The sequence below is a fragment of the Camellia sinensis genome, chromosome 2 (assembly GCF_055761805.1).
Source record: "Camellia sinensis isolate YWXY chromosome 2, ASM5576180v1, whole genome shotgun sequence".
NCBI classification, from domain to species: domain Eukaryota; kingdom Viridiplantae; phylum Streptophyta; class Magnoliopsida; order Ericales; family Theaceae; genus Camellia; species Camellia sinensis.
Window position 1 is genome coordinate 73122121 of NC_138962.1, and position 22760 is coordinate 73144880.

At 35.9% G+C, this 22760-nt stretch overlaps 1 protein-coding gene across 6 annotated transcripts in view; it reads left to right on the forward strand.

The window, feature by feature from the left end:
• The window catches only part of LOC114300162 (agenet domain-containing protein), a 33337-nt gene extending 14690 nt beyond the window's left edge, over positions 1 to 18647 (forward strand). For 3 of the 6 annotated variants that reach the window (XM_082906394.1, XM_082906388.1, XM_082906383.1), the window contains exons 3-4: positions 16685 to 17140; positions 18428 to 18647. In XM_082906394.1, coding sequence (XP_082762520.1) covers positions 16685 to 17140; positions 18428 to 18442 — 471 coding nt within the window. In that variant the 3' untranslated portion in view covers positions 18443 to 18647. Of the gene's footprint in view, positions 1 to 16684; positions 17141 to 17257 lie in introns of all 6 variants that reach the window. The other 3 variants (XM_082906379.1, XM_028245051.2, XM_028245050.2) reach the window with 2 other exon arrangements.
• Positions 18648 to 22760: the final 4113 nt, after the last annotated feature.

Consider the following 22760-nt stretch of genomic DNA (forward strand, 5'->3'; position numbering starts at 1 on the left):
GTTTACACCCCCGACATTCATCAATTTGACTAGGAGAAACTTTACCCAACAATCTTGACTGAGCTAAAGACCGTAAGCGGTCAACAGACAAATGACCAAGACGAGAATGCCATAAGTAAAACTGACTCGACTGAGAATCTAATTGAAACGAGGAAAGTGCAGTTGGAGAGGTGGATAAGGGGAGATGCAAGCTTTCAACCACATAGAGATCTCCAATTCTACGTCCGGTCCCAATCTGCTTCTTGGACACCTGATCCTGCACACAACAGACAGAAGAGGAAAAGATAACATCAAAACCAGACGCATCAAGTTGACTGATAGATAACAAACTGACAGATAACTGAGGAACATAAAAGACAGAAGGAATAGTAACAGCAGACATGGCAGAGGGTAAGACAGACCCAACAGATAAAACAAACATACTAGATCCATTAGCAGTATTAATAGTAATAGGAACGGGTGGGGGAATACAATTTTGAAGTAAGGAAAGGTGAGGAGTCATATGATGTGAGGCACCAGAATCAAAAATCCAAACAGAAGAAGGGATACCTGAAGAGGACCCAAGCAAACTTGAATAAAGAGAGGTAAGAGCGGAGGCAGATGGGGATGATTGAGAGGTGGACAAGATATGCTGAAGTTGTGCAACCTGAGCACTCAGGGAAGCCAAGTCAGGATCGGGAGCCGGAGTAGATGCAGTGTAAGCAGCAGGAGGTCGGAAAGTACTTGAAGTAGTACCGCGGAACTGTGTCTGAGAAGACGGAGCAGGCTGACGTCCCTTTTTAGGACAATTGTTCTTCCAATGACCCCTCTGATGGCAGAAAGCACACTCATCTAGCCCTAATGGTCCTCTCTTGGGTTTCGCAGTGGCCTGAAGTTGATGAAAAGGAGGGGTCGATAACAAGGGCGGCTTGGCAGGAGCCAAGAACACAGAAGGAGGCAAAGTCTGACTGGCCGTCTTAAGACGGGTTTCCTCGGAGAGGAGTTCACGAACAATAGCATCCACAGAGGGAAGAGGAGATCGGTGAAGGATGCCACCTCGAATAGCCTCATACTGAGGGGAGAGAGTTGTTAAGAACTGGACTAAACGACCCTGTTCCCGAAACTCAATATAAGCGTCTAGTATCTTGAGACTAGGTGGTTCCATAAGAGCCAACTGATCCCAGAGACCTGTCATCTCAATATAAAAGTCTTGAATAGTTTGATCCCGCTGACGAGCACCCTGAATAGTTGTTTCCAACTCATACCGCTTGGCAAAATTGGATTGCTGATAAACACCGAGTAAATAATCCCACACTTCCTTGGCAGTACTGTACTTGGAAAACATCATTCCAATGCGGTCATCCACAGAGTTATGAAACCAGGTAAGAACTTGGGCATTATCACAATCAAGTGTCACAGGAAGACAGATACCCTTCTACCTTTGGGTCCGATGGACGAGGAGCAGAACCAGAAACATAGCCCCATTTTTTTTGACCGAGAAGAAAATTCTTCATAACACTGGCCCAATAGGCATAATTGCCACCATTGAGTTTACATTTAATGGCTTGAATTTTAGGGTCCATTATTGTAATAAACTAAAGATTAATGGGTCAAACAGGAATAAGGGTTTTAATACTATTGATAACAAATCACCGAGACAGAGATAGAGAGATGAGAACCAGAGTCGCGAGAGAGAGTCGCAATGATGAACCGAGATGAAGCTACAGAGAGAGAGAGAGAACCAAAATCAGAAAATCGCGAGAGGGAGTTGCGATGATGAACCGAGATGAAGCTGACGAGGACTGAGAGAGATACGATGATGCAAGGGCGATAATTGATCGCAATTTACAGCCGATGGGTTGCGACTGAACAGAGAGGCTACGGCTGTTAGGGTTTCGACTCTTCAAGAAGGCACGAAAGAGGCAAAAACAGACAACCAGCAGGTTGTGACGATGGGTCTTGACCTGAACCCAGATGGATCGCGACGGACAGATGAATCACGATGGATGGGTTGATTTCGAACCAAACGAAAACGAACAGAGATGGTTGCTAGGGTTTCGAATCCTTCAGATTAGGGTTTCGAACCAAGCTCTGATACCATGTAAGTTTTCTGAATAAAACTGTATATTAGTCTTGAATTAATTTGAACAAAGAATACATACATCATTTATATAGAGTACCACTAATTCCTAACCCTACATGAATACATTACTGAGATATATAGAAGTCTAATAGACATAGGACACTTATTCCTAATCCGAGAACACATATTCTCACAATTTCGACCTATTTTATGTCGGTGCATGTCATTCTTGTATCGGTGGATGGTTGGAGAAGTTGCAATGTGACTTTCTATGGGATGTAGGTGAGGGAGGTTTGGGATCGGATTTGTCAATCGAAGGAGGTGGGGGATTTGGGGGTGTGGAGGCTGTCTTTTTAATTTAACTTTGTTGGGGAAGTGGTTGTGGCATTTTGCATAGGAAGGGGATCGGTTGTGGCATTGGTGGGTGGCGATTAAAAATGGGTTAGGTCGAGGGGAGTGGAGTATAGGGAATGTGGGTTGAATGCATGGTTGTGGTTTGTGGGAAGGTATCTAGCTTGGTAGGGGGAGTTTTGGGCTCAGGTTCGGTTTTAGGTGGGTGTGGAAGATAAGGTGCGTTTTTGGAAGGGTTAGTGGTGTGCTGAGGTTACTTTGCAGTTTCGGTTCCTGCTGATTTTTCGTCTTGCTGTGGATTTAGAGGTGGTGGTGGTGGCGTCTTATTTGAAGGGGACTAATGGTGTAGTAGTTTGGGATGTTGTGTTGGGTCAGCAGATTCAAGATTGGGAGGTTGGGTAGCTGGAGGATTTATTGAGCGTTCTTTATGGGGTGAAGGTTGGGGTGGAGGGGGAGTATGCTTTGGTGTGTGGGGGTTTGGGTTTAAAAGCGGGTTTTTTTTGGTATCATCTTATTATCGGGTTTGTGTGGGGATGGGGATGAGGAGTTACCTTGGTGAGGCGTTTAGGTGCCAGGTGCTCCATCAAATGTGGCTTTTTTTGCATGGAGGACAGCTTTTGAGAGGATTCTTACTATTGATAATTTAGTTCGGCGTCATCATATTCTGGTGAATTTGTGTTGCATGTGCTATGTTGACGTGGAGTCAGTAGATCATTTGATTATATTGCCCAGTGGCGGCTAGTTTGTGGCCGTATATTTTCTCGACCTTTGGAGTGGTATGGGTCCAAGGGGGTAGGGATGGCAACTTGAAACCGACCCGACGGGGATCCCCGACCCCGATTTGAGCAGTTTTTTCCCAAAAAATGCCCCCTATGGGGAGAAGACGATTTTTGAAAATCAATTCCTGATCTGTTTCGGGCCGGGGACGGTGATCAGTGTTCAAGCCCCGGCCCCAGCCCCGTCCTCGTCCTCATCCCCGAATTTTCCCAAAGTAAAATTACTTTTATACCCCTTATATATATATATATATAATAAACCAAACCCTACCTCACACACAAATACAAACAACCCGTGTATTATATTTATATATCTCTCACTCTCTAACTCAGTTATATCTATCTCTCTTTGATCTCAACTCTCTCTCTCTCTCTCACTCTCTTGTTCTTCTCTCTCTATCAACTCTCTCACTCTCGCAGTCACCGACGGCGACATCACCCCCGACCCCGACCCCGACCCCCTCTCTCTCTCTCCACTTCATCTCTCTCTATTCCTCATGGCCACTGCCACCACCACCGCCGCAGAAGGTCTGTCTCTCTGTCACCACCACCACCGAACCCACCGCCACAGCCAGCCACTATCGATCTTGCGCCTGGTCACTGGCGTCGCTCAGATCTGTGCCAGACGATGGAGGTGTACTCAGATCTGTTATCTCTCTATCTCCCTCTGTGTGTGTGATCTAATCTATGTGTAGGGATGGCAATATCTGTGTGTGTGTGATCTGATCTCTGTGGTGTACTCACACTGTGATTAAATTTTATTTATTTATTTATTTATTTTTTAAATTTAAATCTGTATTTGTTGATGATGATGAAACATAGTGATATATATTGATTTGTTGTTCTTGTGTTGAAGCTCGGGGATTTTTCGGGGTCGGGGAAACCTGATCCTCATTAGGGGACGGGGACCGGGGGGTGATGGGTTCTCCCGCCGGGGATCAGGGGTGGGGACGGGTATTTTTTAGCCTTCGGGGATCGGGGACGGGGAGTGTAGTCCCCGGCCCGGCCCGGTCCGGTCCAGTCTAGCCCCGCCTCGCCTCGCCTCGCCTCGTTGCCATTTCTACAAAAGGGGTCCGGGTTGGGAAGAGAAGAGGTGTCAGAAGGCTTGGATGTTGGCTCCTTTGTGTTTGATGTGGCTGATCTGGTTAGAGTGGAATCATCAAACTTTTCAAGGGGGCTGCTTGTTCGTTGTCTTCATTACAGAATAGGTTTTTTACAGTTTGTGTAGTTGGGTTTTGGAGGGGATGGATCCAGATTTGTCATTTTGTAGAAGATTTGATTGGTTAGGTGGCTACCCTCTCGTGGGGGTTTGGTTTTGTATTCTTTGGCATCTTCTTGGTGTTTTGGCAATAAATTTTATTTATCAAAAAAAAAAAAAAATACGATACCAACAATCTATTAGTGAATGGGCACCAACACTATCCTTTAAGGTGCCCCAAAGGAAAATTTTATTTACCCATATCCATGCTAAACCAACCCAATTCCTTTGCAAAACATTACTCCTCTATCACATGAATGATCAATAATAGTACTTATCAGCCATCCTACCTTGATGACATAGGTGATTGATTTGATGGCTCACATTGTGTCTATAAGAGACCCCCACATCCTAGTATACCCAAATTTCTTTGGGGTATCCCAAAAGCAGTAACATTTTCATGAAGCTATTTTTTGCGGATGATGTTGCCACCTGCTGGGAAATCTTGAACTTTGTTAATAGATAAGTGTTATTCAAGGCGTGCACCTAGGCCCAAGGCTCATCAAGGCGTGGTCAGTGCGCTTCGGAACATCTCAAGCTAGGTGATATAAAACAAGCCCCATCAAGGAGCATAAAGCATGCGCTTTAGGCTTAGGTTCAAGGAGTACAACTTGTGCACTTCTGAAATATTTGTTTATTACAATTACAACCCTTGAACTCACTAATCTTTTTTTTTTTTTTAGCATGCGGCTAGAGGGGATTAAACCCTTAAACATAAATTGCAACCAAACTCTTTTTGAGCCCTAATTATACAAAGGTGTTGGCTAGATAGAGCTTTCTCTTCAACTAGACTAAGAGTTGCATTTTTCTTCTTCTTCTTCATATCCTCTATCTTCTTCTCCTTCTAGTGCTTTTGTTCAACACTTCAACTTCGTTGTTGTTTTCAATTGTTTATTATTTAAGAGTTAGATGTTTGTGTGTATGCAAACCTTGCATTATTTGTGTATGATAAAATATTAGTATTTGTTGGTATTTATGTTTTAAAATAGTTAATATTTCATTTTACTTATGTTCAATGGTAAAATCTTGGCCTAATAACCTTGACGTTATGGGTTCAAGTCTCGGGGCTACCACTTTGTGCATTATGCCAAAGGTTAGGTGTGTACCCAATCTTTCCCCTCCCAAACACACATTAATGTGTACTATTTGGGCGTTGTCTTTTTTATTTATTATTATTTTTTTTTACACATGAGCCTCGTTTCAATGAAGCTTGTGCCTCACCTTGTGCCTAGGCCTTAGGAAATTTTTGAGCTTTAGTGTGCCTATTGCCTTTAATAATACCGCTTGAAACATATCTTTTTTGTATTTCTCTCTGAAATATGTTGAAGAAATTCTTGCAGCTTTAGAAGATGCGAACCATAAAAACCATTATTCTGGGTTTCCTTAGATGTATGTTTTAATTTTCTGACATTGGTTGCATATGTAGAGAGAATAAACAGGCAATAAACAAGAGCAAAGGACTTATTTATTTAAAAGTATTATAGGATATTTTGAGTCTCTTGCTGAAGGATTATCAACTTTCTATTCCTTCATGTTCTTAACCACTAGTTCATTCTTCTTTTGTTTTAATATGCAACAAAGAAGATTGTATTAGATAACTTGTTGAGGGGGCACAAGGAAAATATCTTCAGATTTTCATATCTACTTGCTTGAATAACAAGCAACCATTATCCTCAAAATCAAATGAAACCTCAAAATGAGAACCTTAGAGACAAGACCCTCCCCAGGGCTAGATCCCATATCACAGATTTGCCCTAAATTCATCTTGGGCAAATTTCACTTCCCCCCTTATGGTTTGGCCCATGTGTGGATACCCCCTTGTCATTTAAAAATAATCACATGACCCCCATAGTTTTTGGACCAAAGTGCACTACTAACTTCCATGACCGCACCCATAAATTTACCTAAGGCCTCGTTTGGGAACAGGCTAATTTAGTAACTTTTTGGCTAAAAAGGTAGGTAAAAAAACTTGTATGTTTGAGATGACTTTTTGGCTAATTACGAAAAGATGTGCAAAAAGTAGAGAGAAAAGAGAATCTTTGACTTTTTGGTATGAGTTGTTGGCTTTTTGGCTAATTTAGTAACTTTTTGGCTAATTGACTAAAAAGGTAAGTCCCCAAACGGGGCCTAAATACCCATATCTTCTTCCTCTAAACCTATATATATACACATGTATATAAACATGTGCATACACTGTAAATTTATAAACTTACATCCCCAGCCACCATAGCTTTCCTGCCCCAGCTTGCTGTGTCCAACAACAAATAAATGGTTAAATAAGCTAGCAATGCACATTAACCATCAAAGAACAACAAATAGCAGGCACCCATCAAAGACACACGTTCACCATTCATTAAAATTTTGTTCTCGTTTCTTCAATTTAATTTCCAATCCAATAGTACCATGTGGTGTGCCTGTGTGATGTAGTTTTATATTTTGGGAGGGATTATAAATGTCATAGGCTGGTTGCGGCCATATGTGAAATATTGTTTGGCGCAGGGCTGGGTTTTTGGACTAAGGCTTGTTGTGAGATGGGAACGGGGCTGTCACTATGTGTGGACAAATAAACTCATGGTGGGTGACTGGGTGTGAGGCCTACAGGGTTGTCATGGTAGTTGAGGGTAGCTGGGTGTGAGGCCAGAGAGATGGTGGCCATTAGGGATGGCAATGGGGGGCAATGGGACGGATATTAATTCCCCATCCCCCATTCTCCTATTATAATTTTTCCCCATTCCCCATCCCCCATGGGGGCTACCCTCTCTATTCCCCAATGGGTGTAACGTCGCCCGGGGGTACCGGTGCACACTAAACAGTTCGGATCTTAGATTTATTTGATTTAGTCTCACGAGTGCAATGTGAAACATAGATGAGAGTCCATATCCAACAACTTTGTAGAAAATTCATTTTTATTGCAAAACCTTTGCCAGAAATAGATTACATCACCAGATCTCAGAGTCGTCACTTAATATTTTGAAAAAATTAGGAAACCCGTGACTCGTGCCAAGGCCACTGTTTGTCATAACCTAAGATGTCTTGGTTCGGAACCTGAAAGGTCATTAATTGAGCACCCCTGCTCACTTGATCAAAAGATCGGTCTCTACTAAACCATGATATGAGTTTTATTAACTTTATATATTCATGTTCAGACTATTTAATAAATCCTAAAGTTTATTATGTGAAGTAAACAAGTATCGACCATATCATTCATTTTGAAAAAACTTGTGTCCATGTATTTTTGAAAGAGTTTTGAAAATGTGCAACTCAAAAGAAATCGAGCTCACAAGCATGAATTATTCCAAATTAAATTACACAATCTCCATCCACTGGCATTCATAGAGATATATCACATAAACAAGTAGCCACATGGTAGAATGTTTGACATAATAAGAAAAACACATACAAACGGGATGCTATAGTATAAAAACTCACATTTACTGACATCCTGCGAGCAATTGCAAAACAAAGTTAGCAATATATGCGTGATCCTATATTCAAGATTCTAATGCAATACATACACAAAAATGCAACTAAAAATTCGGCTACTAATATGTGGCATGTGAGTCATCTCAAAAGCATGAGGTAGCACACATAATCACATAATAATTGATTAAATCCACAAATGCAAATGAGCTGAATTTTAATGCATGAAATATGGATGCAAAAACATGAATATGATTAAAAAGAAAATATGATGCTATTTATAGATATGGAATGCGAGTAAATGAAAGGGATAGAAAGAAGCGGGGGCGGAAATTATTACAATACTAAATAATTACAAAACCAAAAAAAGATGTGGGGGAGGAAGAGATTATTACAACACAAATAAATCTCACAAATTATGAGAATATACACACACAAAAAAAAAAAAATTAAAAAAATTAATTAATTAATTAACAGGAAACTACAATCATCCGTCGAAAATTGTCTTGTTTATTGCTTTGGAACTACTCTGTTTTGCTCATCTAGGAATTCTTGTCTTTCATGTATCACAACCAAAACAAAGTTAACAAAACTTTTCCAAGAGATACTATATCATATGTACAAATAAATTATCAAATGAAAAATCTAGCAAGTATGGGAACTAAAGTTAGAAAACACCAAACCAAAGAAATAGATGGAAACCTACATTCATCTCTTTGTGAATAAAAGTAAATTAATACCCAAATCCATGTTGTTATTTGGATAGAGTAGATTGCCACCATTTCAAAGGTGAAGTCTTACAAAGTTTGTGAAAACTCTATAGGACCTCTACGAAAATAGGGAAGAAAGGGGAAATACATATAACTCATCAAAAGTATTTAAAGACTCAACTTCTTACTCATTGAATATGGATGTGAAATTCATATTTATGTTCAAAATTGGTCGAGAAGAGAGTTTTTAACACTTTTTAATAAGGAAGCCTTTATAGCTTCAAAGGGGAAAAAAAAGACAAAAGAAAATATAAGAAAATAAAGAATATATATCATCTAAGGGTAGGTGGCTCAACTAACAATGTCTATAAGTTAAATTCTATATTTAAGCATAAGAAAATTTCGGAAAATATAATTAAGAAAATGAAAGAACAAGAAATAAAATACAAAAAATTAAAGAAAATACATCATCTAAGGATTGGTGGTTGAACTAACTATTTCTACAAATTAAATCACATATATAAGCATAAGAAAATTCTAAAAATATAATTTAAGAAGATGAGAAAACAAGAAGTAAAATACAAGAAATTAAAGAAACTACATTATCTAAGGATATGTGGTTCAACTAACCATTTCTACAAGTTAAACCACATATTTAAAGACAAGAAAAATAGAAAGGAAATAAATGATAAAATTACGAAAATTCACTTTTGGAGGAAATGATGGACTGTTTTGATTTCCAAACTCTCTTTCTAACTCCCTCAAGGTTCTAAAGTATGCTTTGAATTCTCAAACAAAAACGTTAAGTCTTAGCTTCAATGGAGTTTTGATAGTATCTCTTCCCTAAAATTGTTTTTTGTTTCAATGGAGGTTTTTTTTATTATTATTTATAAATACAACTTTCCTTTCTCAAGAAAATTCTCTCTTTTCTCCACCAAAAAAAAAAAAAAAAAAAAAAAAAACTAACTCTTCTCAAAACCTGACCAACTTCCTCTTCAAGAGAATGAAGAGATTTTATTGGAAAAATGAAGATTCTCTTCCAATGTTTTTGTCTTCCATTTTTTTCAAAGAAAAATGAAACATACTCTTCCAATGTTTTTTTCTTCTCTTTTCTTCTTTTAAAAATCCGAAGGAAAAATCAAAGATCCCTTCCAATGTTTTTTGTCTCCCATTTGTTTCTTGTGAAAACAAAAATCAAAGAGCCGCTTCCAATATTTTTTGTCTCCCATTTTCTTCTTTTGAAAACAAATCCAAGATAAATCAAAATATCTCCATCTTTGAAAAATCAAGATTCCTTCAAAAATGAAATAATGTTTTCATTTTTTTTTTAAAATAAAAAATAATGTTTCCACTTTTGAGAATCAAAGATCCTCTCAACAATGAAGTGGAAGCTGATATTTGATGGATTTTTGGATAAAAAAATATCTGAAAAATAGATAAGTAGACATAGTATATTTTCGAACAGGTGTAAAACAATTTGACCAAAACGGGTATCAGGTTGGAATAAAGCTCGACTCTGACTTTTCTGTTGAGAAATTCGTAATATAGCACATTCCAATTTTCATCATCGAATGTTCGGAAGAAAGCGCCCAAGTCTAAGGTCGTTCAAAATGGGGTGCCTACAATGGATTTGGGTTTTCCCCAACCAAACTTGACCCAGTTTTTTTTTTTTTTTTTTTTTTTTTTTTTTTTTTTTTTTTTTTCGAGGTTCATAGCCAAAGAGCTAAATATGCATTCACTTTTATTTATTTTTTTATTCAACAACAAAATCAAATACACATTAGTTAATTAATTAAAAAGCTTATTTGAGACAATCAAACATAAATGTGTATATTAAATTGACCCAAAAATAGCACAAGTTTTGTAAACCACAATGAACCCAAAGGACAAAAGTTTCAGAAAATTTATAACGTAACTAACAAAAGAGTAAAAAAGGAGGGGAGGGTAAGCAAACTAAACAAAGGAAACCAATTTAAGAACTCATGTGAAGAGTTCATTATATGTCTGATTTGTGCAGCATGAACAAGATAGCTTGAAAAAACATGTGGACTTTTTCATGAAAATTGAGAAACACCAGAGTACTATCTTGGACAAATCACCCCTCCACAGAGGACAAATCACCCCGTCTTGTACAAAAATGGTGGGCAATCCCTTCCCCCCATTATCTTGCACAGAGTCAGAGATATAGATTCATATATATATATATATATATAGAGAGAGAGAGAGAGAGAGTCAGTGTAAGAGAGAGAAGTCATAAAAACAACAATACATGAATCATATCCAAACCTTGTATTGTTTTGAAAAACTTCCAAAACAGATTTGCCAACAAGTTATAAAAAAATCCAGAAATCCCTTTTCAATCTGCTTGTTTATATTTCTGTTTTTGTTTTCTTTGAACATTGCTAGCTATCTACTTTCCTTTCCTCTCAGATGTCACTGAGACTTCAGAATATTGGAGAGAGAGAGAGAGAGAGGAGAGAGACTCAACAACCGTGGTAAGCACTGATGGAGATCGCCGCACTAGATTGTCTCCATCACAAATTGCCAATGCTAGAGTGAGAGACACTGAGAAAGACAGCCTAACTGCAAACAGGGTAGTCAAAAAACATATGGGGAAATGGGAGGGTATCCATCCCTGACCCAACCCCGTTGGAGATTTAAAGCATACCACCGACCCAGCCCAATGGATATAAAAAGTGGGAAAAATCCATGTAATCAGGTCAGATCTCCATGGGTAACCACTAGATAAGATATCGATTGCCATCCCTAGTGGCCATGGTTTTGGTGGTGGTGATGGAGGACTAGAAAGAGGGAGAGAAGCGAGAGAGAAACAATAGAGAAAAGAGGAAGAAGAATGACATTGTTTTGTAAATTTGAAAGGGTATGAAGGGTATGTTTGTCTTAAAAAATATCATACTCTACATCTTGGCACGTCACTGCCACAGTCTGTTAGTTTGGATGGAAAAGCTAACTGTATACTTTGGTTTACAAAATTGACTATAAGGGGATTATGTGGTCATTTTTTAATGATAAAGGAGTCATCCACATATGGGTTAAATCACAAGGGAGTAAAGTAAAATTTGCCCATTCATCTTCTTCAACAAAGAAAGATCCGATTGCTCGACTTTACCCAAAGCAAGTACCCCCAATAGAAAGCACCACCAAATGTCGAAGCCTGATCTCCTATCTCTTTTCACTATTAAAAGCCAGCTTCCCTTCTTCGTTGTTAACCTCTTTGTCTTTCTCATGATTATCATTGAACAATAATTTCCCTGTTTTATTTTAAATGATGCCAAGGGATGACAAGTTACTATTGACAAACCACCTTCTCTTCATACCTATCGGGAATAAATCTGTCCAAAGCCACTAACTCCATTCCAATCAAAGGATTGAGCTGATCAGAAGTCCCTTTGATCCTCGCGATACTCCAAATCATCTAAAGTCACACGTCTTTTACTTTGTATGCTTGCCACCCCACCATTATCTCCCATGCTAGTAATATCATCCAGGAACATGGAAGACTCCCCATGAACAGAAGTCCCTTTGATTATCGCCATCCTCCGAACATCACCAAGCCCATCCTTAGACACTCCAATAATATGCTTCCCTTCTTAGACTTCCCAAAGAAGTGCTCTCTCGATTTCTTTAGACACCTCCTTGTCTCCTTCATAAACTGGTAGTCCAAAACCCAACGAAGAGAGAAACCTCCGAACTCCTCCTCTTTTCCACCTCCACCACTTGAAGCCCCTCTTTCTCACCCACGAAGCCAATACTCTTCCATCCAAGTTGAATGAACCTCATCATCCTTAAGCCATATAACTAGAGAATTCCTCTATTGAAGTTGTCATTTGAAGATTGAAGCAGAAAAGACTAAATTGCAAAGAAAAAACACAAAGATTGAAGAATCTTCAGAAGATAGTTTCTCACAAGAAAGTGGAAGCAAACAACACTGTATAACAAAGCCCTAAATAGAGAGAGGGAAACGAAGCAGCCAAGAGGAACCCTAACCCCGACAATGGAATAGCCTAATGAAACCCTAAACCCACCCCCACAAAAAAAAGTAAAAAAAAAAGAAGAAAGAAAATTGAAGCAAAGCAAGAAGGAAAAACAAAAGTAAATGATCCTTACAGAAATTACGCAGAGAGAGAATGCAAAATCGATCATGTCATACAAATGATATTAATTAAGGGAACTAATAAGGGTTCGGGCTAAATAAGTAAACCAAATATGAGAATAAATGGCATATGAATGAGATATTTATTGAGATGACTGATGTTTTGTTTTTTTCTCATGTTATGTTGATATTTTTGTTATTGTAAATTTTTTAGATGTCTGTGTATTGTTGATGAGGAAAAAATTTCTTTAAGTTGATAATATTATATTATTGCAAGCTTAAGGGCAGGGGCGGAGCTATGCTTTGAATAGTGGTGTCAATTGACACTACTGAACTTTAAATTTTTGATCGAGTATATGTAAAAAATTATGAGTATTTACAAATTGAACCTAGTGGACCTAAACCAAACCAAACCAAATCAAACAAAACCAAGCCTTAAGTCCCATCAAATGGGGTCGGCCACATGAATCATTCTTCTCCACGCGACTCTGTCAAAGGTCATTTCGTTAGTCAAATTAAGTAGTTTCATATTTCTATTTACAACGCTAGACAACATTAATCTAGGTCTATCTGGTCTCCTAACACTACCATCTACTGTTACTACATCGCATCTTTTCACTATTGCCTCTGTTAGTCTCCGTTGAATATGACTAAATCATCTCAATCAATTATCTCTCAACTTATCTTCTATCAGTACTACTCTTACCCATTTTCGAATATACTCATTTTTAATTTTGTCTTGTCTAGTCTTGCCACACATCCATCTTAGCATCCTCATCTCAGCAACACTCATCTTATCTACATATTGTTTTTTGGTTGCCTAACACTCCGTTCCATATAACATTGCTGGTCTAATAGCCATTCTATAGAACTTACCTTTTAGGCCAAGTTTGAGAAGACTAAAAAAGTGCACTTTTTGTCTTTTTGGACTAAAAAATTGAGGTTGAAAATATGGATGTTTGGGTTAACTTTTTGACTTTTTATTGAAAAATGTGTAATAAAAAATTGTAAAAATTGATTTGTAGGGAAAAATTTGAATTGGGAGTTGTGCAGCCGTAATTGTTGACTTTTGGTGAATAGTGTTAACTTTTTAGCTTTTTGAGTAACTTTTTAACTTTTTGACTTTTTTGGATCTTCCCAAACTTGCCCTTAGTCTAGTGGGTATTCGTTTATCGCACAGCACTCCAGATGCACTTTTCTAGTTAAGCCATCCCTCCTTAATCTTATAGGCCACATCCGCATCAATCTCCCCCATCTGCATCAATCTCCTTCGCTATTGTGATAATCAACCCTAAATACCGAAAATATTCACTCTTAGGCAGTTATTGGTTCTCAATCTTCACTTCTCCTTTGCTTTCTTTGTTACTGTTACTAAATTTACACTCCATATATTCTGTCTTAGTCCTGCTTATCCGGAATCCTTTAGATTCGAGTGCTTTTCTCCAAATCTCCATCTCTGTGTTAACTCCTCTAGTCTCATCCATTAACACGATATCATCTGCAAAAAGCATATACCTAAGAAGCACGGACACTTCTAAAAAGGTAACGTATCCGTGTCGTGTCCGTGTCGGACACCGACACTCTTTGGACACTTTCCCGACACGTGTCCGACACTCTTTATAACGTGTCCTGTCTTTTAAAGACCCGGACACTCTATGGACACTTGGAGGACACACGTGTCTATCTCTTAAACACACATGTCTATCAATTAGACACATGTGAAACTAATTATAAGTTTGAACAAAACAACTTAAGATACAATAATAAAACAAAAATCATATAAATTTATAGGGATTAATGTCATATTGCATTTTTTATTATTTTTGAATGATATATTCATATATATAACATATAATAAATATATAAAATTATATATTTCATGCGTGTCCCCCGCGTGTCGTGTCCTACATTTTTTGAAAATTATCGTGTCGGCGTGTCCGTGTCGTATCCGTGTCGTGTCACGTGTCCGTGTCCATGCTTCTTAGGCATATACCATGACACGCCATCCTGAATATTTCTTGTTAATTCATCCATAACTAAATCAAAAAGATAAAGACTTAAGGTAGATCCTTGGTGTAACCCTACAGTGATAGGAAATTCATTTATTTCTCCAACCGGCATTCTAATAAATAAAATAATTTAATTTGTAATTTTTTACAAATCGACCCTAGTAGGTAAAAACAAAAACAAAATCAAACTTTATGCAGCGATTTCAGAAAATAAAAAGTCGTCGCAGACAATTGTAATAATGTAGATATTTACTTATTTTTGTTGAAGTAAGGGTGTTAATATCCCAATATTTTGTTTTTACATGTAATTTCACTAGTTTGGGCTACTTTTGTCAATGTGATTTGGGAATATATGAAATTTACAGAGTATTATGTGAATGTTAATGTTGACAGATTGTGTAGAACTAAAAATATGATATATTACATTGATGATGCTTTGTTAAATGACCCCGCTAAAGGAAATTCTTGGCTACGCCACTGCTTAAGAGGCCATTTGGGAACAAAGATCATGAAACTTGTCTATTTTCTTTCCTGTGCTTTTGGTGAATGAGAAAATTTTGGTACAAGAGATGGCATCCCAAAAAGAAACAGGAAAAGGAAAATGAATAAAAAGGGACAAAATATTTATCCAAAAAAAAAAAAAAACAAAAAGGGACAAAATTTACCCCGAGTCAGTGTCTTGTAAAATTAGTAACTGAACTAGTACCTCAATTCAATAGAATAGTGGCTTAAATTCGAGCAAACCTCAGGGACTAAGAGGATAAGTTGTATTAACTCATAAGATAGGTCTCAAATTAATTCAAGGAATTATGCTTGTGATTAAAAACTAAAATTAAAATTAAATTAAGTGTAATCAAAAGTAATTGTGTTTCAAAAGTTGAGGAGGACTTGGGGTTTTGATTCTACCATTTGCCTCACAATAAAGATTTATTGTGTTGATTATATGATTTGGTAATTGATGATCACAACTCACTATGACTACAAGTCTGTTGACATCTTCAAGAAGATTCGTGTACTAAAGTTCTTGGCAGGAATCAGTTAGCACGAATCGTTTATGCTAAAACTACAGTCATAGAAAGATTTGTCTTCCTTGGAATACTCCGTCTTACTACTCAAATCTGTCGACAAAGAAAACCATTGTATAAACCATGTATTCAAGATCAAAAAAGTCAAGCACAATCTTGGAATTTAACAATAAAACCGTTTATATTATTAATAAACCTCTTGTTCATAAAGTCATCGTACATAAAAACTAATCTCAAAATGAAAATACTTTAAATCCTATACTCAACTAGGGTATCATCTGAACCCTAAGAAGAAGAGTCTAGCTGCTCATTGCAGGAACAGAATCCACGTTTATTGATGAAACTCCATTGAAGACCTTGGGGAATCACCTCTCTTGCTTTTTAGTCTCTTTCTCAAAGAATGAACGACCCTATTTTTGTGTCCAAGAGCTGCGGTTTTATACCACCAAGCAAATTAAGGTTAGGGTTGAAACAGGTCAAAATCGTGCAATTCTGAACTACACGCTGACCGCCACTCGAGTGGAGCGTGGTGAGCAATCACTTTTGAGCTGTGTGAAATTCTTCATTCATGGTATCCCACTGTCTGTGTGGGGATGGGTGGAGGACTGAGCAGTGGGAAGCTGAGAGCTTCCTATCATTCCATTTTCTCTTTGATTCCTATGAAGTGCATACAGATCACTTCTTTGAGCTTCTTAACTTTCCATTTATGGTCAAGTTCCATGTGAACAGCCCCTGTGGTCTGCAATCATGCTAACTGAAACACATCAAGTAACAATGGTCATGGACTTAACAACTGTATATTAGTGGGCCTTAATATTTACATTTCGGCACCAATCAGTGTCTAAAAAGTTTTTGAATCAAGGCCCTAGTTATTTGAATTAAATGGTTCTTTGTAATTGTCTTAATTGCATTGTTTCGTTTTAAAAGACATGCTAATGTCACAGAAATTTGGACTGCAGATGTTGCCAATTGTAGATGAAGTGATGCCTAGCAAAGAAACGGTGGAGAATGAGTTTAGCAAAGGGATGCTAGTTGAAGTTAGCAGCGATGAAGATGGTTTCCAAGGTGCTTGGTTTGCTGCAACTATTGTTGAACGATTACAGGAGGGCAGATTTCTGATTGAGTACAAGAGCCTAAGAAATGATGATGATACAGATTTTTTGAGAGAAGAAGCTGGTACTCTGCATATAAGGCCCTATCCACCTGACACATTAGTGGTTGACCGTTTCAATATGCTTGAAGAAGTTGATGCTCTGTACAATGATGGGTGGTGGGTAGGTGTGATTTCGAAAGTTCTTGATGGCCAACGGTATGTAGTCTACTTTAGGAGCACCAATGAAGAAATTGAGTTCGAACACTCTGATTTAAGGCTACATCAAGACTGGATTGATGGCAAATGGGTTATGGCTTCACAGGTATGACATCTTGTTGCTTCTAACAAATTATCATAATGTGGATTTGATTTTGTGCTCCTATCTACGAGTCCTTTTATGGAAGTTGGAACTGAAATATTTGTTCTTTTGATCACATAGAGGAAACACATGTGCCCAAAGAAGCGCAGATACTTTTAAGAAGTTGGCATATCGTGCGCAGACACTTTTAAGAAGTTGGCATATCGTGGCATGAGTCGCATGACACTCATCAGACATTCTCCACACCTGTCAGACACAATGTCCAAACATGTCCTACCATTTTTTAAAATATTATAGACTTGGACATGCTTTAGACACTTGGTAAACACGTCTATTTCTTAGACCCACATGGAGCACGTCATAAGTTTGAATAAAAATATAAATTTATACCTATTCTCCTTCTTTGGATATTAAAAAAGTCACCATTACATTGCATTTTGTTATTATCTTTGATATGCATGACATATAATAATTGCTTATCCCTATATATGGCATATTTTGCTCATCATTCATATGTTTTGTTCAAGATTTTTTTTAAAAATTATGTAATATGTATTAGTATGTTGGTGTCGTGTTAGTGTCGCATGTTTGTCTCTGTGCTTCATAGACGCATGGATTGAAGGGCCTACAACTCCAAAGTCACACTAGGCTAACTCTTGGACAAGTGATGCAGACCTATAAAACTCACTTAGGTGGTGTACACATTTGATGTGAGATACAAATTTTCATTTTTTTTTTTTTTTTGGGTTTTTGTTTTACTTAGCTGAAACACACACACAGTAGAAACACAATACTCTTTTTATATATATACATATATATATATATATATATAAATTTTAACATGATACTTAATTCAGTTAAATTCTTATTCAGATAGGATTCTCAAGCTGAATTAAGGATGAACTGAAAAAGAAGGAATCTGCTGGTTGTCTTAATGCAATAAAATATGAGAATTTGTCATTTTTTTTGTTTTTTTTTTTGCAGAAAGTTTTGAACATATACAATTTTTTGAAAAAAGAAAAAAAATCGAAGTGTTGAAAATTGTCTCCTTATATTTTTGCTACAAGTTAATCATGTGGGCACAAACAGGTGAACTAGCATCGAGCAGTGTCTTATATGTTGCAATTTATTTATTTATTTACTCTTTTTACCTTCTTTTTGATGTGGAGTTTCAATTGCTGACCTCAACATGACAGTCATTGGTGAATTTACATTTTTCTCCCAAGTTATATTGTTGATATTTAGCTATCAGTTTTATTTTACTTCTTTTTTTCTTTTTCTTTTTTTCAGGCTTTGAAGTTGTAATTAGCAAGGAAAGTGCAAGAGAGAACTGTGCTATGAGAACTAGAATTATTACAATATGTATAATTGGTGTGTATTCTTCTGTCCCTATGTTGATATTTAACTGTGTTGTCCTTAAACATATGGTGGCAGTGTAATATCCTAACTTGAATTGGGAATTTGAATATCCCTGCATAAATTTATATCGAGTGGATTTTTTTTTTTTAAACCTTTATTTATTATTATTATTTTTTTTTTTTTTGAGAACATTAAAAGTCTTTTAATCCAACAAATAGGTTATCTTGCAATGAGTTACAGATTTTAAATTGAAATTTCTTTGTAGCTATGTCAAACTTGAGAAATTTCAAGATGTGCCACAATTGAACCTTTTATGGTAAGCAGAGAACATATCTATGTTCTTCGTATGCCTAAGCGTGGTTGCTTTGGTGGTAATCTTGAGACTGTTAGGCATGGTTGCTTTGGTGGTAATCTTGAGACTCAGGTATTACTTTCGTTAGACTTATTTTTGATAGGTTTTGTATTGAGGTTCTTAGGAAATTATTTTGAAGGTTGTGTTTAGATTATAAATTTGTATATGAATTTGTTGAGAGATAAGAAAGACATAGGGAATGTGAATGACTTTCTATCCACAATTTTTTACTTAAATTTGTGATTCAAATACATTCTGAGGATATTATGATCAAGGATAAATTATAAATATATTTCTTGAAATTTGTTTAAAATACTTTGTGGTTTAAAAAATTACATCACTCTTTCAAATTTCCAATCGTATAAAAAATGACTTCTTTTATTAAGTTTGCATAAAATATTAATTGTCTCTGTCATTTTGAAATTCTATCTTGCTTATTGAAGTAATTAATAATTTTAATAATGTCAAAAATATATTTTAATTAATAGTTTTGTTAACTTTATTGTTGTATAGAAAGATAGTTAGAAATTTTATTATTTCTGTTAACTTTGTTAAATGATAATTTTTTTAAATTAAAGGTATTTGTAATTTTTAAAATTACAAGAAATAATTTGTATTTTAATCAAAATATAATTTACCCTAAGATTAATTTAGAATATGGAAGTGACATGCTTGTAATCCACAAAGATGATTTAATTGTAGCCGTTTGGGTATACCTACAAAGTTTGTTCCAAAACAAGAATGAAAAAGTATAGGTAAATTATATTGACTTTCTTGAGATTTAAAGAAAAATATAATAAAATTTAAAATTTTAATATAATTATGTTAAATTTTTTATTAGTGATAGTAAAAGGGGGACAAATTTAATGCAAATTGTGTGTAAATACAAGGATAAACAAGAAAAATATATATTTCATTATAAAAATGATAGCATCTTGATTTATTCATATAACTAATAAATTTTCAATAAAAATATGGTTAAATGTTATGTGAATTAAAATTTTAAGAAATTATAAAAACTTATTATATTTTTTAAAATTTTAGGGGAGATTAATGGTAAAAGTAATAAGAAGGTTTTGTGTAAGAAGCATGAAGAAATTTCAAATGAATTAAAGGGAGGTGACATATAGAAAAAGGTAAACTACACTTTCTTGAGGTCTGAAAATATAACAATTCTGGTTTAGATTCGACCCATTTTGTATTCTGGACTCGGGTTTTATAGTTTCATTTTGTTGTTCATGTCTTACTTCCTTTTTACTTTCTTGAGTTTGACCATTGGATTGTATTGGTTGTGTTTGGAATAAGTTGGTTGTTTGGTTTTCAAACTTTTGTTACCTAGAATTTTACTCCTTCGCTTGAGCATCATTTTTTGTGCTTGAGCGGATTTTGTGAATTCTCAATATTTTTGCAGGTTTACAAAACTATTGAGAGAGTTTATTCTATGCTCGAGTGGTGTTTCTTACACTTGAGTGGTCTTGGCTCGAGCGACCTTTCTTGCGCTCGAGCGTTGGTCTGCTGTTTGCAAAACTACTGAAACTGTGTATTCTACGCTCTGGCGTCACTTCTTGCGGTCGAGCGGAACAACTTATTGTGTCTGGACGCTCGAGCGTCACTTCTTGCACTCGAGCGAACTGTGCATATATCAGTTTATAAAAGTCACTTTTTCATTTCTTTCTCTCTCTAAATATTTCAAAACCCTAAAGTTGAGACCTTTTCTTTCTAGGACCTACTCTTTCTCTACAAATACACCAAGATCCACCCATTTCTCCACCTTACTCCCTTTGTTAAAAAGGTAGAGTGCATCTAGAGCTTTGTTTTCATCCGAATAAAGTTGGATTTCAGCTTCCTTGAAGTTTCTCCACTCTCTCCTTGGTCTCCTAGCTTCGAGGTAGAGATTTTCTATACTCTTTTATGATTTTTAACTTAGTTATTTGTTTTTTATAAACAATATTGTGATTTTGGAGGATTTTGAACAAACCTAGGATTTTGGTTTAAAATTAAAAGAGGAGTTTTCAAATGGTTGTATGGAAAATGGTTGTGCGAGTGGAATTGAGGTTGAGTTAAGAATAAATTATTGATTTTGACCATTGGGTTGGATTTTGGAAGAAAAGAGGATTTTGCCCTAAATGTCTCAAATATTTATTTTGTATAAATAAACGAAATTGATGATGGAAATGTAAAATTGGATGGATATTAATATGGATGGTGGAGTTGAATATGTATTATCGCTCACATCTTGAATTTTGGAAAGTTTATCTATATTGGAGATTTTATATCTGCTTAGAAATATCTGTTTTGGGCTATCGGTGGAAGATAGCTATGATTGTTGCAGAAATTATATGAGAATTAGGTGAATTGAAACTAATTTCTCAACCACGTGCATTAAACATTTGTTGCTCATTTAATACATTATAAATGTATATGATTTTGAGAAAAATGAGTGAATGTTGGAAAGAGATGTGTATCACCAAATTAAGTTGGCTTATGTGTCCAGAGTGAAAGTCCCGAAAAACTTGCGTATACATGGGTGCCAATTCCCGCAGACAAAATATCTGTAAAATGGCAATAGTAGTGCTTGTATAGACTACGTTTACATGGGTGCCATTTTACGGTTTCTGGCGGACGAAATATCCGTAAAAGGTTGTACCGGTTTGAGAATTTTTCCCTTGTTTTCTATGGTAAAGAACATGATTTGAGAATTGTAATATAAATTGAGCATGGCATGATTTTGAGAAAGAAATGTAAACCGTTTTGGCATGGGTATTGCATATGCATTCATCCTTATATCTTTGTTAAAATTCATATATTGTGTTAGATCATTTCTACTGGGTTTTGGCTCACCCTATATGGGGAAAACTATTTTCAGGTGCTGGTGATATGCCTCCATCAAGGACATAACTTGGGAGGTCTGTGGAGCTAAAGGCTCGGTTTTGTTCTTTTGTATTCACTTTTGTACAAGCCTAGGACTTTATTTGTATTGAGCTTAAAACTCACTTTTGATGCACACAAGCCTTGACTTAGAAAGATGTAAGCCTTTAGGGCATGTGATTATCTGTTTAGTTTTTATTACATTATTACTGTTTTATAACACATGCTGTAGATTTAGAATGTACTATTTATGAATGTATATCGCATGTGTCACCTTTTTGTACAATCAAATCTCATGTAATAGAAGGGCAGTATACTCTTGATTCATATTGTTATTTACTTATCGTCTTGGATGGTTTATTGCATTTATTTCGAGGCGCTACAAAAAAAAAAAAAAAAAAAAAAAAAAAAAAAAAATTACTGAATTTTACAAGAGGGATTTATTGGGAAATCATTTGTCAAGTACTTGTATCTCAATTAGTTCATATCATGTTCTTGTACTCCAATATTATTTGGACATTTGATTCACAAAATTCTATTTCTCATGTTTAAGGCATTTTGTGAACAATTTTATTCTTATAAATATTTTTTGAACGCTTAATAATTTGGTGATATAAGCATTCATATTTTATAATGTGAATGTTCACATTGACATGTGAATATTCACATCACGGAACATTCACACTGGTAATGTGAATATTATTATTATGAGTATTTTAATAACTATGTCACCCATAGAACTTTTTCAAGCATAAGAAAATAATTTTGATTAGTAGAATATAAGTAGGTGAAGAGAGATTCATGAATAAATATCCCATTTTGCAAGTTTGATATAATTATATTATATTTTTTTAAGATTATAATTCACATAATATTTTATTCCTTTTTCATCAATTATTCTTTAGTCCTATTGATGAAAAAAAAAATTATATTGTTACATTTTTATACTAAAATAATATATATATTTTTCTAGGTATCTCTATATATCTACACATTATCTATAGTAAATGTAATTTGCATATTAAAAAAAGAGGGTGGGATCCT